The sequence below is a fragment of the Neoarius graeffei genome, chromosome 9, assembly GCF_027579695.1.
Source record: "Neoarius graeffei isolate fNeoGra1 chromosome 9, fNeoGra1.pri, whole genome shotgun sequence".
Classification (NCBI taxonomy): Eukaryota; Metazoa; Chordata; class Actinopteri; order Siluriformes; family Ariidae; genus Neoarius; species Neoarius graeffei.
The window spans coordinates 67711835-67730091 of record NC_083577.1 but is presented as its reverse complement, the minus strand read 5'-3'; the positions used below and the strand labels follow the sequence as shown (position 1 = coordinate 67730091).

At 40.2% G+C, this 18257-nt stretch overlaps 1 protein-coding gene across 1 annotated transcript in view; it reads left to right on the top strand.

Annotated features, from left to right (window-relative positions):
* Positions 1-18257, top strand: part of LOC132891963 (inactive dipeptidyl peptidase 10-like) — a 129871-nt gene that overhangs the window by 75363 nt on the left and 36251 nt on the right. The window contains exons 13-16 of the mRNA XM_060930142.1: positions 1801-1871; positions 8753-8800; positions 9047-9168; positions 16281-16325. Of these exons, the coding sequence (XP_060786125.1) occupies positions 1801-1871; positions 8753-8800; positions 9047-9168; positions 16281-16325 (286 nt within the window). The remainder of the gene's footprint in view (positions 1-1800; positions 1872-8752; positions 8801-9046; positions 9169-16280; positions 16326-18257) is intronic.

The following is an 18257-nucleotide window of genomic DNA, read 5'->3' as shown; positions in this document are numbered from 1 at the left end:
TAGTCCTTAATTTGTTTCTGCTACAGTCACCATAAACCTAAATCAAGATAGTTTTGATAACTAAGGGGAATTACTTTCACCGACAGAAGTGTGAAATTTGTCATTGCAGCAGTTTTTAGAAAATGGTGCAGCTGAAAGTCTCGCTAAAAGAGTATGACAAGAAAATTAGGAGTTAGTCTGAGTTAGTGTATCAGGAGTCGATCATGTGCCAGCATTTAATCACAGGAAGAGGATGGACTGGGTATATGATTGGGAGCATATGTCACATTTTTTGTGCTTTTTTTTGTTTGTTTTTTTAAAACTTGACAGCAAAATGAAGCAATATTTATTATTCAGTACAGAGAATGATATGTACAGCTTTCTGAACTGATTCTGTGTGACTTCAAATTCTACATTCAGCAAAAGATTTTCTTTCTGCTCTTTGGATTTAACGACAGCACGACACAAACGTTTAGTTGCTCATTTAGTAAAAGGCTTGATTAACTGAATCAGGTGCTTAAATAATTAAAAACTCCTTGATGGAAGACACTGCTACTAAAAAAAAAAGTAGGTGGAAGGCTATTCTTTTGTGATGCATTAAAAATAGTTAGAGCACATCACTAGAGACACTCCTTTGGTTGGCTTGTAGCACTCAGGGTCCAACTCGTGCCCTAATTTTAAGGACTTGTGACTTGACTTGGACTTGAGCACCGATGACTTAGACTCGGACTCGTGCATTAACTGCATTCGGATTCGTAAATTGGAGACGAGGACTTGATTTTTTTCTTTATTTTTCATAACGTGCCATAATAATTTGGCATAAGATATTTATATCTACATTAGTTTTTATACTAATTTTGTGCAAGAGAATGCACATTCACCTGTTCATACATCATGTTCAGGAACAAACTAACGTTAATGGCCCTAAAATGCCAGGAGAGAAGCCCCTAGGATGGTCTGCTTTGCTCATACAGACTTCTTGTGCAGTGGGAAAAAAAGTACTGCTATGGGTTCCATATGTAGAAGAACTATCGAGGAGACGACGGGGACAACCTCGAACTACAAACGTCATTTGGCAAAACTCCACTCAGAGAAGGAAGTGACACGTTATGTTCATTGCTCTGTTGATAGTGGGGTTTGCTTGCTGGGCGATGAACTAGCTAGTGTTAACCCTCTCTCATGTTATTTGCCCTGTTGATAGTGGGCAGGGCTTGCTGAGCGATGAACAAGCTTTTTATCTGTAGCCTGTTAACTAAAATGGGGCAGTCGAGCAGTAATGTCAGTCCAACACAGTAACAGAGATGGTTTCACATAAAGGCAGCAACAGCCACCGTCAAATGGTACGGTTGGAGTCTTGTTCTCAGAATCAACTCAGATTCGACTCGGATTAATAGTAGACTTGACTCGGACTCGACTTGAAATTTTCTTTAATGACTTGGACTTGACTCGGATTTGAACACTGGGGACTCGAGACTGAACTCTGACTCGAGGTTTCATGACTTGACTACAACACTAGCTAATATGTCAGTAAACATTTTGTGCTGGTAATTGGCAAATTCACATAAATTGCTGCTTATCTGTGTATTTTTGGTCTGTAATGTAAAATAGTGTGTATAATCGGTGTGATTTCTCGTGTTATACTGCTTATTGCAAAGGTGAACCTGGCTACATGATGATTAATATGGATGAGATAGTGGGGTTATACGACAGATTAATTACTGACTGTAGGTTAATTAGTGATAAAGTGATCACTCATTTAGATATTGAACTTACCATGGTGGTGCCTATCACTCTTCTCAGGTTAGGGTGGATCAAAACGAGGTGCGTCACCTGACATCAGGCAACTGGGAAGTGACAGAGATTCTGGCCTATGATGAAAACTCCCAGACCATGTGAGTCATTTTGAAATCAGCCATATCTCACACACACACACACACTCTAATATTAATACAGGACTATTAGGTGTGTAACAATTAAATAATATTGGTTGGCGTTGAGTGGTCTATCAGATATATTCCATTCAGCTGGCACGATATTGAACAACTTTATTCATTACACGTACACTTGTGAAATTCCTGTCTGCATTTAACCCATCTGAAGCAGTGAACACACACACGTGAGCAATGAGCACACACACATACCCAGAGCAGTGGACAGCTGTGCTACAGTGTCCGGGGAGCAGTTGGGGGTTAAGTGCCTCGCTCAAGGGCACTTCAGCCCAAGGTTGCCCCATGTTAACCTAACTGCATGTCTTTGGACTGTGGGGGAAACCGGAGCACCCAGAGGAAACCCACACAGACACAGGGAGAACATGCAAACTCTATGAAGAAAGGCCCCCATCATCCACTGGGCTCGAACCCAGAACCTTCTTGCTGTGAGGCGACACAGTGCTAACCACTACACTACCATGCTGCCCGAGTCGAAGACGAGTTCAATATCATGCTAGGTGAATGGAATATATCTGATAGACTATGAAAAAAAGCCAGCCATTATTATTATTATTATTATTATTATACATACACACTCTCTTCATATCAGCATTCTCGAAGGCCAACGCTAGCTTACCTGCAAGTTGGCTCTGTTAACGTGGCAGTGCAATCATCTTCCAGCCGGTGTAGCGTTCATCAATAGTGTTAGCGAAGGCCAATGCAAGCTTATCTGCAACTTGGTGCTTTTAGCGCAGCAGTGAAGTAACCTTCCAGCCAGTGTAGTGTTCATCACTAGTGTTAGCTAATGCTAATAAAATGGTCAAGCCAGTGCTGTTGAGATCAAGTAGCACAGGCTAATGACTGAGAAACTAAGATTTCTGTCTCCAGGCTCTTCTTCCATGCACGCTCACAACAGTATTTTTCACTCAAACTTAAGTATTCATTTCCCTCTGTAATTTACTTCGTTACTTTTAAAACCAAGATTGACAGCATCACACAACGGAGCGACCTTGCATCGAAAGTTCTCTCAAAATCTTCCATATTTAACGGAACAAACCTGGCAGCCCTGTTTATTTACAATTTGTCACAGTCGCTCACTAGCACAGAAGTTTTACATCTCCGACATGTCTCTTTTCAAGTTTTTTGATGTCTGTTATGTTTTTCTCTTGTAAATATGCGTGAAGAATAATCAAGTTTTGGTAGCCTTTCGGGTGTTCAGTGTGTCTTTCTCTTTCCTGGCGAACAAAGAAATGATTGTGCGCATGCGCAGCAAAAAAGTTTCTTATTGAATATTCACATCAGCTCCGACATGTGACGTTGTGTTGTCTGTGCAATATCATAACAATAATTGCACGCTCATTCTCAATTGGGGAGAGTGGCGTAATACATGTAGGATAAGCGATATGATAAGAATATTGCATGCTATTGAACCAAATGAATGAAACCCACTAGAGGGGAATAGAATACATGTTTTTATTCCATGGAAAAAGTGTCCTGTATGTATAATAATACACAATTCACAACAACACACAAATTCAAATTCCATTCAGTACAATACAAAACAAAATAGTGCCATCTTGATATAATCCATATTCCATACAGATATAATACACACAGAAACAATAAGCATTGCCTGAGTATGTGCCATTTTGAATTGATGAACATATTAAACATTATTAAAGTACAATAATTAAAACTTATTGACAGCATTTGCATGATCCATTCTGAATCTTAGCAGTATGTAATGAAACAAAATCTATAGATTAGAATGGAACAAAATTAAACAAAATTAAAGCTTTCACTAACCGTCCTGCCAGTCACATCGCTGTCTGTAGCCCCAGATGTGTTTTTGAATCCTGTGTTCTTCTCGACCAAATATGAACTTCCCATTTCTTAATGAATATGTACACATGGAACATGGGAAAGATCTCCTACTAAAGTATCTTGGAATTTTGATGTGGAATACAACCCCGATTCCCAAAAAGTTGGGACAAAGTACAAATTGTAAATAAAAATGGAATGCAATGATGCGGAAGTTTCAAAATTCCATATTTTATTCAGAATAGAACATAGATGACATATCAAATGTTTAAACTGAGAAAATGTATCATTTAAAGAGAAAACTTAGGTGATTTTAAATTTCATGACAACACATCTCAAAAAAGTTGGGACAAGGCCATGTTTACCACTGTGAGACATCCCCTTTTCTCTTTACAACAGTCTGTAAACGTCTGGGGACTGAGGAGACAAGTTGTTCAAGTTTAGGGATAGGAATGTTAACCCATTCTTGTCTAATGTAGGATTCTAGTTGCTCAACTGTCTTAGGTCTTTTTTGTCGTATCTTCCGTTTTATGATGCGCCAAATGTTTTCTATGGGTGAAAGATCTGGACTGCAGACTGGCCAGTTCAGTACCCGGACCCTTCTTCTACGCAGCCATGATGGTGTAATTGATGCAGTATGTGGTTTGGCATTGTCATGTTGGAAAATGCAAGGTCTTCCCTGAAAGAGACGTCGTCTGGATGGGAGCATATGTTGCTCTAGAACCTGGATATACCTTTCAGCATTGATGGGGTCTTTCCAGATGTGTAAGCTGCCCATGCCACACGCACTAACGCAACCCCATACCATCAGAGATGCAGGCTTCTGAACTGAGCGCTGATAACAACTTGGGTCGTCCTTCTCCTCTTTAGTCCGAATGACACGGCGTCCCTGATTTCCATAAAGAACTTCAAATTTTGATTCGTCTGACCACAGAACAGTTTTCCACTTTGCCACAGTCCATTTTAAATGAGCCTTGGCCCAGAGAAGACGTCTGCGCTTCTGGATCATGTTTAGATACGGCTTCTTCTTTGAACTATAGAGTTTTAGCTGGCAACGGCGGATGGCACGGTGAATTGTGTTCACAGATAATGTTCTCTGGAAATATTCCTGAGCCCATTTTGTGATTTCCAATCCAGAAGCATGCCTGTATGTGATGCAGTGCCGTCTAAGGGCCCGAAGATCACGGGCACCCAGTATGGTTTTCCGGCCTTGACCCTTACGCACAGAGATTCTTCCAGATTCTCTGAATCTTTTGATGATATTATGCACTGTAGATGATATGTTCAAACTCTTTGCAATTTTACACTGTCGAACTCCTTTCTGATATTGCTCCACTATTTGTCGGTGCAGAATTAGGGGGATGGGTGATCCTCTTCCCATCTTTACTTCTGAGAGCCGCTGCCACTCCAAGATGCTCTTTTTATACCCAGTCATGTTAATGACCTATTGCCAATTGACCTAATGAGTTGTAATTTGGTCCTCCAGCTGTTCCTTTTTTGTACCTTTAACTTGTCCAGCCTCTTATTGCCCCTGTCCCAACTTTTTTGAGATGTGTTGCTGTCATGAAATTTCAAATGAGCCAATATTTGGCATAAAATGTCAAAATGTCTCACTTTCGACATTTGATATGTTGTCTATGTTCTATTGTGAATACAATATCAGTTTTTGAGACTTGTAAATTATTGCATTCCGTTTTTATTTACAATTTGTACTTTGTCCCAACTTTTTTGGAATCAGGGTTGTAAAACAGGTAGTAGTATTAAAAAAAAAACCTTCTGAATTTGAAGTCCTGTGACCTCAATGCCTGCAAGGGGGTGATTCCAGGAATCACTGGTGGAAGGGTGAACACAGGCTGAAAGCCAGGCAGTCCAAATGCTCTGGTGATTCCTATAGCCAACGCAGATGCGTATCCCCATCCTCCTGGGAACCATCATTGGAGGTGCAACCCCCCGTCGGCCCTGGTCGTCCTGCTCCCTTGCTTGCCACCTGGATCCCCGGTGAGGAGCGAAGTGGTGTGGACAAGGACTGTGCACCCTCATCACCACCATCAACAACAAATCCTTTGCGCAGGCTGTGTCCTCCCCCCCTTCATCTGTCTCTTTCACTTCGAGGAAGAACGGACCAGGCTGAAGGAGGAGAAAAGGGCCCAGCAACACCTTCGGCAATTCCTTCCCTCTGCTCCTGTGCCTGGTCCCTTCGTCTGTCATTGTCCCAGGATCTGCCAGTCCAGGATCAGGCTTCTCTCTCATGAGCGGGCGCATGAGAGACAGTGACAGACAGCGACAACCCCAACAGCAACTGCAGCAAGACCTGGGAAGGTAAAGAAGACAATGAAGAAGAGGACCTTGTCATCGTCGAATATCGATGAACAGCCATAAGCTGTATTTAAAAAAAAAAAAAGCATAAACAAATAATGTACTTCCACTTCATTTGTTCACAAAATACAAACCTGTTTTTTTTTAATTACTTGCAAAGCAGTAGTTTGAAAGCTAAGGTGAAAATAAAGTGGTAACACTTTCTATGAAACCCAGATTCATAAACTGTAGTATCTATGCTGATCTTTTTTTTTCATTTTTATAATTTATAATTTGCCAAAAGCACTGATTCCTTGTACGAAATTTTTTAAACTATAATGATGCCTCATAGAGCTCTAATAATGTGCTAATTCCTTAATAATGTATAATAATATTGTGACATGAGTATCACTATTCATTATAATGCATGTGTGTTACTGTACAAAATTGTTAAGCAACATTAATATTTTTATAAATTATTAGATTATTTTATAAATGATTAGATATTGATTTATGAATATGGGCTTCAGCTAAAAGTGATAGCAGAGCAAAGCTCCATACTTAAGAGAATATCGTAATGCATTGACCTGATTTTTGATGGTTTTTGCAACTATACGATATCTGTGTATCACCACAGAGAACCCAACTGTAAGTGCAACGCAACGTATCTCATAAACACTTGAATGCTGGACAACAAAATTTGTATCTTTATTTACATAAGAGAGATGGGTTTTTATCTACTGCTTATTTTTAATTTGTTTTTCAAAAATAATGTGGGATTATTTACGAACACATTTTATGGAAAATATTCGCAATTGTTTCTTATAAAACTAACTAATACAGTTTTATTAGTCTACTAGCTTGTTGGACAATTGACAGTTGTAACCAGACCAACCTATTATTGTACAGTACAATACAGCTTTGTAAAGTCTCTCCATATGTTAGATGCGGTGTATCATGGTGCCTTAAGATTCATTACAAACTCCAGACCTCTCACTCATCACTGCACACTTTATTCCAATGTAAACTTGCCCTCACTGTCAACTCGCAGGCTCTCTCACCTTTATATCTTTTTGTACAAGGCCTTAATTGGCAGACTCCCGTGTTACATTTCTGAGCTTCTTTCTTTTAAACAGACCTCACCTTGTTTGAGGTCTCATGATTTTATTTTATTGAATGTACCTCAAGCCCGGACAGAGTTGTTCAAAAAAGCATTTATGTTTGCTGCACCCACCGCTTGGAATGATCTGCAAAAAGATCTGAAATTACAGTGTTTCATTCCCTTGCATGATTTTATAGGTTATGTAAAAGCCTTAGAGCACAAGTCCACTCATAATTGCACATGTTTTAATTAGATGTTTTAGGTGATGCCTTTTAATGTTTCATCTCATCTCATTATCTCTAGCCGCTTTATCCTTCTACAGGGTCGCAGGCAAGCTGGAGCCTATCCCAGCTGACTACGGGCAAAAGGCGGGGTACACCCTGGACAAGTCGCCAGGTCATCACAGGGCTGACACATAGACACAGACAACCATTCACATTCACACCTACGGTCAATTTAGAGTCACCAGTTAACCTAACCTGCATGTCTTTGGACTGTGGGGGAAACCGGAGCACCCGGAGGAAACCCACGCGGACACGGGGAGAACATGCAAACTCCGCACAGAAAGGCCCTCGCCGGCCACGGGGCTCGAACCCGGACCTTCTTGCTGTGAGGCGACAGCGCTAACCACTACACCACCGTGCCGCTTTGATTAGTTCTTACGTCTGATAATACTTGATTGTAACTATATAGTAGTGATGTAAAGTAAAAGTGCTGGTTCACTGCTGTCCACCAGGCACCCAGCAGAGTCACACCATAATAAATATCGTGGTGTTGTTTCTGGCACATGGCATGCGGTGTCAAAGAGAGGAATAAATATGTATTCATAACTGTGATACGCATCTCATTATTGGTATCACTGTGACAAGACAATGCAGCAATTCATTGATGTGAAATACACTACACTTAACAGTTATTCCACAAAATTGAGTCATACATGAGCTGATCACCGACGAGGCACGTAGCACCGAGTGGGCTATAAGCCACGTATGATGAGATTGAGTGGAATAACTGTTTTATTCTATCCACATTCACTGGATTTTAAGAAACAGAGCATTTTTCTTTTTTGCAAATTCGATAAATAAAAGCTTCATACAGCATCCGACAAAATCATTTCCACTCACAATGTAAACAAACCGGCAAAATGACTAACAATGTATGAAAAATGCTATAATAATAATTCTTGAAAATCAAAAAAAGATATGTTCTTACCATCAAATACTCTCATTCCATATTTTGTTGCTTTTTGTTTCTATTTTTTGGGGGGTTGTTTTCAAGTAGTTTTTTTTATTTCATCCTCGGTTGGTTCAGCAACACGCACCGCCATTTTGTTTTTCTCTACTCATGGTATATGAGCTGATATCCTAGTAGTAGAGTAGCCAATCAGAGTGCATGACTGCTCATATCCAGTGGACGTGGATAGAATAAAAATTGATAGTTCATATGCTGTAATATTATTATTCTATTCAGGTTGATTTTGTACCCTTGCAAATATTTTGCTCATACACTCATCAGGAGCTCTGCTTTTAGACAGTTCTTAAATATCTATATTACCATTTAGACTTCAAGAAGAGCTGTGAAAATACTGTGATTTTTCTATGAACACTGGTATGTTTTTACGTGACAGATATTTCTTAAGCACTGAAGGATCTTCAAGAAGACGGCATCTCTTCAGGTCTGAACCTTTTACACACTCATTGCTGTCTACACAATGCTTGTAGTAATTAATTTACTGTGACGTTCATTTCTATCGTTGTACATAGATTGCAGTTTGAACTGACTGCTGTACAATATCATTCCCTTAACACTTAGAGCAATCTTTACAGTTTTTTCAATGTGAAAGTACTTCCTCTCTGGGCTTGTTGAACTGAGTTAGAGCTGATAAAATAAAAATGAAGGCATCGGATGGTTCTCTGTTCAGTGTGTCCACAGTCGGTCTGTTCCCACGGCGATGTCTGACCTGTGACCTGAACAAGGCCCGCTGCACGTTCTTTAGTGCTGACCTCAGTCCAACACAGCAGCATGTTATACTGCACTGTCAAGGTACAGCTTTCACATCCACCTTTAAACACTCACTTAGGAAAGTGTGAGTTAAGTGTGAGAGTTAAAGTGTTAATAATGTATTATCATGATACATACAGTTGTGGTCAGAAGTTTATATACAGTGAAATGAATGTCATCTTGGATATGAATGTCATGGCAATATTTGGGCTTTCAGTAATTTCTTTGAACTGTTCTTTTTCTGTGGCAGAATGATTGTACAGCATACATCTTTCATAAAAAAAAATAAACACTAGAATTTGGTGCACAAATTTTAATTTTCTTTGGGTTTTCTGAAATCAACGCAGAGTCAAAATTATATATACATGGTCAAAAATTTACATACGCTCACTTAGATTATTAATTCAGAGATGCTGAAACTTCCAAAATGTCTTTTATCTTGCCACGGCCGAGGTCTCTTAACTTCCTGTTAGTAATCATGATTGACTACAGCTGGTAGCTTCTCTGTGCCTTCATAAAAAGGGTTTGTTTACAGCACTCATTGGATTGACCAACACACGGTAAAATGGCAAAGTCCAAGGAGCTCAGTGCAGGTCTGAGAAAGATAGCAGGTATACACAACTCTGGAATGTCTCTTGGAGCCATTTCTAAACAACTGCAAATTCCAAGATCAAACAATTGTATGCAAGTGATTGTGAGGTGTAGTCACTTTGCCAAGCCACTTTGCTTCAAGAAAACCCAAACTGTCACCCTCAACTGAAAGGAAATTGTTTCAGATGGTCGGGAACAACCTGGGAACCACCATGGCACGGCCCTGCCATGAACTGGAAGCTGATGGATCACTGTCTACAGTTCAGCTCACCATGAACTAAGAGGCTGCTATCCAAGAAATAACCCCCTGCTCCAAAATTAACACGTTCAAGCTTAACTAAAGGTTGAAACTGACTACACGGACAAAGAAAAAGCCTTCTGAAGGATAGCTGTATGGTCAGATGAGACAAAGATTGAGTTGTTTGGCCACAATGACCACCATGTACAGAGGGACACTGTACCAGGTGCTGGTGGTGGTAGGATCATCATGCTCTGGGGCTGTTTTGCTGCCAGTGGAACTGGTTCATTGCACAAAGTGGATGGAATAATGAAGAAGTTGGACTACCTCAGAATTCTTCAGCATAAACCATCAGAAACTTGAACACAGCTTGGGACTTGGGAGTTACAACAGGACAATAAACCCAAACACGCATCAGAGCTGGTTATAGAGGATAAAGCAGACTAACATTAAGCTTAAAACAAGTCCTGACTTCAATCCTATTGAAAATATATGGACCATGCTTATAAGTCGAGTCCATGCCAAGAAAAAAAAAAATTAAGTGAACTCTACCAATTCTACCATGAAAAGTCGTAAAATATCCAACCAGAATTCTGCCAGAAGCTTGTTCATGGTAAACAAAAATGTTTGGTCAAGATGAATCTTACGAAGAGACATTTTACCAAAATATTAGGTGTGCTGTATGTATATTTTTGACCATGTATATATAATTTTGACCCTGTGTTGATTTCAGAAAACCCAAAGAAAATTAAAACTTGTGCACCAAATTGTAGTGGTTTTTTTTTTATTAAATATATGTATGCTGTACAATCATTCTGCCACAGAAAAAGAACAGTTCAAAGAAATTACTGAAAGCCCAGATATTGCCATGACATTCATATCCAAGATGACATTCATGTCACTGTATGTAAACTTCTGACCACAACTATATATAGCACTACCCTTCTTGGATGCCATTAATGCATCTTCCTAATTTCATCCTTTGATTCATTCGCAGTCGTCGGCACAATCCTCGGCTAGTGTGCGCTGAAACGTTATGTGTTCATTGATGGAGAAAGCTGCGTCTGGTTTTAAATGGAGATTACTGAATGTCTGAGAGTAACCATAATTATCTTGAGGTTACAGGCCATGATGTGGATGAAAATTGGAAAATGCACTTGCATTCTTTGATGTAATGAAAACAGAAGTGAGGCACTTTAGTGAAGTACAAGCTGAGAAAAGGCATTAAGCACGCTTAGTCCACTTTATGCAAGGAATATCATTGCAGCAGTGAATTTTCTGCCTTTTGAACACCTGCCCTGGATCTCTTACAATATCTAGTGCTTTATAAGCATCTCTTGAAAAAAAATGTAGGTTAAATAGGAGAAGTACGTAATATCAGTGGTTCTTATTGTATTACTGTATAATGATACATCTAAAATAACAAGAAAAACCATGTGGACCTCAACATAGTGCTAAACTCATAAAAACTGAATTAATTATTATTATCTAGGCTGCACTGTATGGGTTTACGCCCACTCCAACTCCAACTTTTACTCTCTAAACTCAAAATAGAGCAAAATGAACTATCTTTGAGGAAAATACTTTTAACTCTGGACAAATTGCTCAGTCATTTTTCCTGTGAATGAATAAGCGGTATAGATAATGATTGAATGAATTTTGTTAACTATACAAAGATACTGTTAATTATGGTTAATTATTATACATATGGGCCACTTTTTCCATGGAATAAAAAGATGTATTTTATTCCCTTCTAGTGGGTTTATTGATGGCATTCAATATTGTTATCATATCGCTTATCCTCCATGTATTATTCCACTCTCCCCAATGGAGAATGAGCATGCAATATTGTTATAATATTGTACGTTGTCAAGACAACACGACGTCACACTTCGGAGCTCATGCAAAGACCCAATGACAAAACTTTTCTGCTGTGCATGTGCACAATCATTTCTTTGTCGGCCGGGATAGAGAGAAGACGGGGTTAATTCAGTGCTCGGTTTAAGCACTAAACACATAAACTGAAAACTGAAATTAAAGATGCGCTGAACACCCAAAAGGCTACCAAAACTTCATTATATATTCTTCATGCATATTTATAAGAGAAAAACAGACCAAAAGACATCGAAAAACTGGAAAATAGAGCCCTGCACTCCCTCGGGAGTCCCGTGGGACTCGCGGGACCTGCCGCAAAGCAGTGCGGCGCGGGACAAATTTTGAAAGCTCATTGCGGGCGCGGGCGGGACCGGAAGTGCATATATGCGCGCGTGGGCGGGAGCGGGAGTGCACATATGCGGCGCTAAGTTGCAGTCCCGCTAACTAAAAACGTGTTTGACATAAAATTTATAAATTATTAATTTATGTCTATCATATATAATTTGTGCTGGATATTTTATTTGGCATTAATAAAAACATTTTAAGATGCCTAAATTTGCAGAGAGAGTCAGATTGCCAGATTGAGTGAGGAATAGCATCTTAAATTTGCCATTGATCACCCTAACGGGAAATCCTTTGATCACTCTAATGACTCGCAGTTCACACCCAGCTAGCAAGAGAACCATGAGTGAAGTGATTTACTGCTTGCGTTAGTCTACAACTCTAATCAGAGAGACAGGTTACACAGTGACGGTAGGCTTGACTCAATGCTATCCCAGAAATCCTTCCTGTAATATGCAAATTTGGCTGTCCAATCAGAGGCGGCCAAATTTGCATATTACAGGAAGGATTTCTGGGATAGCATTGATTCAAGCCTACCGTCACTGTGTAACCTGTCTCTCTGATTAGAGTTGTAGACTTACTCAAGCAGTAAATCAATTCACTTCTCTTACTAGCTCTGCTTTGCAATAAAAAAAAAACCACACACACCCCATTGGTACAAAGCAAGCCCATTCACTTTTTTATGCTAATCAGAGAATTACAATGGTTTCTCATGTGATAAAAATGTGCGATTTGCGATTAAATATTTTAATCTCTTGACAGCATTAATTATTATTATTAGAGACACTACATGCTGAATTCAGAAACAAGGTAAATAATAACAAACGTGAACATGAGCTGTAGATATTTATGCTCAAATCCACTCAAAGTAGGGGGCGGGGCACCATCACGCTGTGTCAAGACAAGAACTTTCCTGAGAAATAACGCAAACGTCTGCATCATGTGGGATTTGCGGGCGGGAGTGGGACAAAATATGGCAGGCGGGAGCGGGACTGAAAATCATAATTTTTTTTGTGGGCGCGGGCGGGAGCAGGACTGAAAATCATAATTCTTTGCGGGCGCGGGCGGGAGCGGGACTGCACAATGCAGGCACGGGCGGGAGCGGGACTGAAAAATCCGACCCGCGCAGACCTCTACTGGAAAAGAGACACGTCGGAGATGTAAAACTTCCGTGCTAGTGAGTGACTGTGACGATTTGTATACAAACATGACCGTGAGATTTACCTCATTCAAAGTGGAAGATTTAAAGAGAAAGACGTGCTGAACACCCGAAAGGCTATCAAAACTTCACTGAATATTCTTCACGCATATTTACAAGAGAAAAACATACCAATGGACATTGAAAAACTGGAAAAGAGAGTAATAGTGGAAATATTGTCAAAGTTCTACTTGGAGGTGAGGAAAAGTGACAGAGACTTTTACAAGAGTACTTCACTCAGCAAAGCCCTTTTGTTTTGAACAACTGCAATGTAACAATTAATTACAACCAAAAGTAACTTTGAACTTGAACTGCCAACCTGTATATAGCTTGTATATAAGTTGGGTTGTTGTTCAGGCTTTTGGGACTTGTACCATTTTTATTGTTAGAACTTTGACTTTGTACATGTACACTGGATTGAAAGAACATTGAATTACATTCGATCAGAATCGGCATTCAATATTGGTAACTTATCCCCCTGTTCTTAACTTTTTGTAAAATCTATAATTGTTCCATCAAATGTGTATGTATAATAATAATAATAATAATAATATTGGCTGGCTTTTTACATGGTCTATCAGATATAGTCCATTCAGCTACTCATCTTCGACTCATTCAGTATCATGCTAGCTCAATGGAATATATCTGATATACTGTACCACTCAATATCAGCCAATATTATTTAATTAGTTTATTCATTCCACAACCCTAATAATCTTGCTCATAACAACTCAGTGCTGATATCCCTTCTATCTTTTTTATCTCAGGGGTCCATGGTATGTTTTAAATACTGTGTTGAGGGCTACATACTGTATTTCATTTACACACCATTATATGTACCACTGACACTGTGTACTTCTCCTACTAAGCCGTATAAATATATACATTTGAATACATGAGTTGTATGACGGTATATAATATAAACCATATACTGGTGTATGTAACTCGCTCAACTACTTGCATTGGCTCAGTACAATCTTGTAGCGTGAGTTAGTTAATTCAGTGGTGGAGGTGGTTGGATCAGTGCAAGCTAGTTTTGAGAGGTTCAGTGGTTACAGCTTTGCGTTACCAATCAGAGGGTCATATATTCTAATCAAACTCCCATGGTTGGGTTGGGTCCTTAAGTTAGACACTTAACCTTCAGCTCAGTTGTATTCTGCATCAACTGTGAGTCACTGTAAATTGTACATTACATTACATTAATGGCATTTAGAAGACACCTTATCCAGAGTGACGTACAACATACCCAGAGCAGCCTGGGGATCAGCTGGGGTTAAGTGTGTTGCTCAAGGGCACTTCAGCCATTCCTTCTGGTCGAGGGAATCAAACCAGTCACCTTTTGGTCCCAAAGCTGCTTCTCTAACCATTAGGTCATGGTAGGGTGACCAGATTTCCCTAGTCTGAAACCGAGACACTTTTGCGCGCAACCATGCTCGTGCACGCACACCTTTTTTTTACGTAAACATGACACTCAGAGAGGTGCTCTTATCATTTTGTTGAAGCTCACATTTATCAACATCTCACATGAAATAAAACAAACAGGCATTTTGTTATCTAGTAGCATAGTGGTATACAGATCAGTTAAATTATGGTCAGACAACAGATTTTGTAATGGCTGAGAATAGGCCAGGCTATGTCCATAGGCCACATTTAAACTGATTTATTTCACCTGTTTGTGAGAACACCAAGAAGAATGCATATGCACATGTAGGCTATATCTCTAAAATTGTATGCACTATAGCATGAACTTAAAAAGTAGATATGTGACCTCAACATAGCCTAGGTCAGAATCAACCATACTAACCATTCCCCACAACTGAATGAATAAAGCAAGATGTGTACAAAAGTGAACACTTTAATGGAAGGTGCAACAAGCTGTTCAACACAGTAATATGGCCAAACTGTCAGAATGGTATGTTAAACAGAAACAAAAAAGAGACAAGTGATTTGAGAATATACACTCAAACAAAACAGCAATAAAGCAGGAGAGGGGCGACAGCCCGAGGAAAGCCCCCACAGGAGCGCACATCATTTCCAACATAGGCTACCCAACTCAGTACAAGAACAAAACACTTAGTGTGTGCAGTAGGCTTCGTGCGCATTGTTCTGCACCTCTCGGAGGAAGGGGTAGGTGCCCTGTAAATCTTTGGAAAAGGTACATTTTCTTTTCGGCATAATTGCTGCGGCATTACTGCTGCTAGCTGCTAGACAAAGAACATTCGCGCCAGTTAATGTTTATTTTATTGTTGCATGGCAACACGTTCTGTTGTCTAGAATAATGTGGCTAAATAAACACCCATGCCACAGGGCCAGGGGGCAGTAACCAGGAAAGTTTGCAATTCCTGTCAATTCATCAAAATAGTAAATGCAGACATTTCTCCGCTAATGATTCCCACGCTGCTCAGTCGCAAACATCGCGAGTGGTGAAAACTGGGACATATCCATGTCTCGACAGACTTTTGTCGGGACTCGGGACACACAACCCCAAATCGGGACTGTCCCGGTAAAACCGGGACGTCTGGTCACCCTAGGTCATGGCTTCCCCAAAATTTTACAGTACTTTAACGGCAACCATGCTGTAAAGAAGGTCATATTTTACCGTGTAAAATTCCTAAAATTTCTATGGAAATTCTATGGAATTTTTCTATGGAAAAATTTGCATCATGCTTGCATTGCACATGTCTGTTGTAAAAGTTGACATTAACAAGGGAACATATTGGAAATGTACACTTAATACTACTGTGGTTGAATATACCATGTTGGGCATATGGCCTTACATTGTGCTTAGGCTTAGTGGAAATATCACCTTACTACAGAAAACACACACACTCTTTTCACCTGTGTTATTGGTTATTGATTTGTAATAGTCTAACCCAGGTTTCTTTGATGTCTATTATGTCTCCTATTTAGGACCTGGAGCCCCCACAGTGATCATCCACACACTCAACACAGCAAGTGAGTGTTTATTTTCAACATATTCGTTCCACACTGCATGTACACACACACACACACACACACACACACACACATATAAATTCCTTACTTACATTTCTTTCAAGCTGTGTTAAAGCTTGAGTAGGTCATTTTGCAAGACTAAGCTATATTTTGAAAATATCCAATCCGAAAAATCCCACCCTCTCCCTTCAGCCCTCCTTCCAAAGCCACTCCTCCAAAACACATGAACGTGCACTGCCTGATATACCTCATGTCTCATTCAAATGTAAACAAACAACTAACATTAGCATAATGAATGTAAAAAATTATGGCTATTATTAGTACTCACAGCTTTCAACTAGCTTGCTAGCTTTAGCAATATGTCTGCAATATATCTGCCTAGCCTTGTGGAAGATCCCGGTCCTGTGAAATAAGTGCAGGGGCAGAGTGCGTGCAGGTACAAAGGCAATTAGGCCATCTGAGTTCATTCAAAAGGAAGGAAATGATTGGATGGGCTTTTTACAGACCTGTGACTGCCACAGATTACATTACATTACAGGCATTTAGCAGACACTCTTATCCAGAGCAACGTACAACAAACCCAGAGCAGCTTGGGGAGCAGTTGTCATCGGCTGTCCATCGCTAGTGATGATGACTGCTTCATTAGGATGCACAGAAACGCAGATGGGCTGCAAGGCCTGCACCAGAGTGACAGAGTCACTCGCAGCAACGGCACAAATGGCCCAGCCAAGCCGCCACGTAATGTCTGGCCTTGTGAGCTCTCACATTCTATTCTCCTCTCCTAACGAAGCACCTTGCACAGTAAGGTAAGACAAACGATGTCACGCCCCCATCGTGTTGTCTCTCTGGACGTCCAGACCTGATGCCAAATGGTGCACAAAAGTGCCATAGACCTGATGGGTATGGAAGCTGCCCCACAGTGACAACTGACTTGCCGATTGATGCCATTCATTGGCCATTTGAGTGGCTCTTCCACATGCCATCTGTTGGTGTGCCATTGACCCTGTTGGGTTCATCTGCCACATTGCACCGAAAAGCACCCTGCTGCCAGTGCCTTATTGGCGATGTACTATTTAACCCATAGCTGGAACCCAGGCAGGTGCTACCACTCTGGGTCAGAGTGGACCTGGGAGCAATGGTGATTAAGGGGTAACTCCACTTTCCCTAATACTCAAGTCCTCTCAGACCTCCTGGGGGGTTAGGTGCTTTGATCAAGGGCACTTCAGCCATTCCTGCTGGTCCAGAGAATCAAACCAGCAACCATCTGGTCCCAAAGCTGCTTCTCCAACCTTTAGGCCACGGCTACCCCAGATGATGGATGGATGAATTTTTTTTTTAATAATTGTCAAAGCATTTGATTTATTCATTGCTGTCAGGATGTAAAGAGAATTTCAAGAAAGAAACATAAACAAAAATGTTTCTAAACAAATTGCGTACTCTAGCTTTAAACCTGCTAGTGCTTAATTTACCATCTGTTGTGTATTAAATATCTTCAGCATGACCTTTATGTTTGTTGTAAAGGCAAATAAGTGGTTATATGTGAAAGGTATTTTTTTGTGAGCAGCAACTATAGCATAACTATTTCCACCAGTCATTTACAAATGTAATCAGTGAGGAATAATGTAGCATATGTCATTGCCATGTGAAGAGCAGCACTGCTCCATCAATACGAAGTAAAGTAGTTGCACCTTTCGCTTTTCAATAAAGCCACTTCAGTACCCATCCTGCACTGGATTTAATGCTGTTATGGCAGTTGTTGTTATGATTAAATGTGGCAATGGGGCCTCTGTAAACCTCAGATAACTCACTTTTATGGGTTTTCCCTCTTGGAGGCAAATACCTGCAGTGAATATATGGCTGGGAGACAGCTACTAAATCACAGTGTAACACATAGTGGGAGAACTGTCATGAGTGGCCATGCTGTAGTGGTTA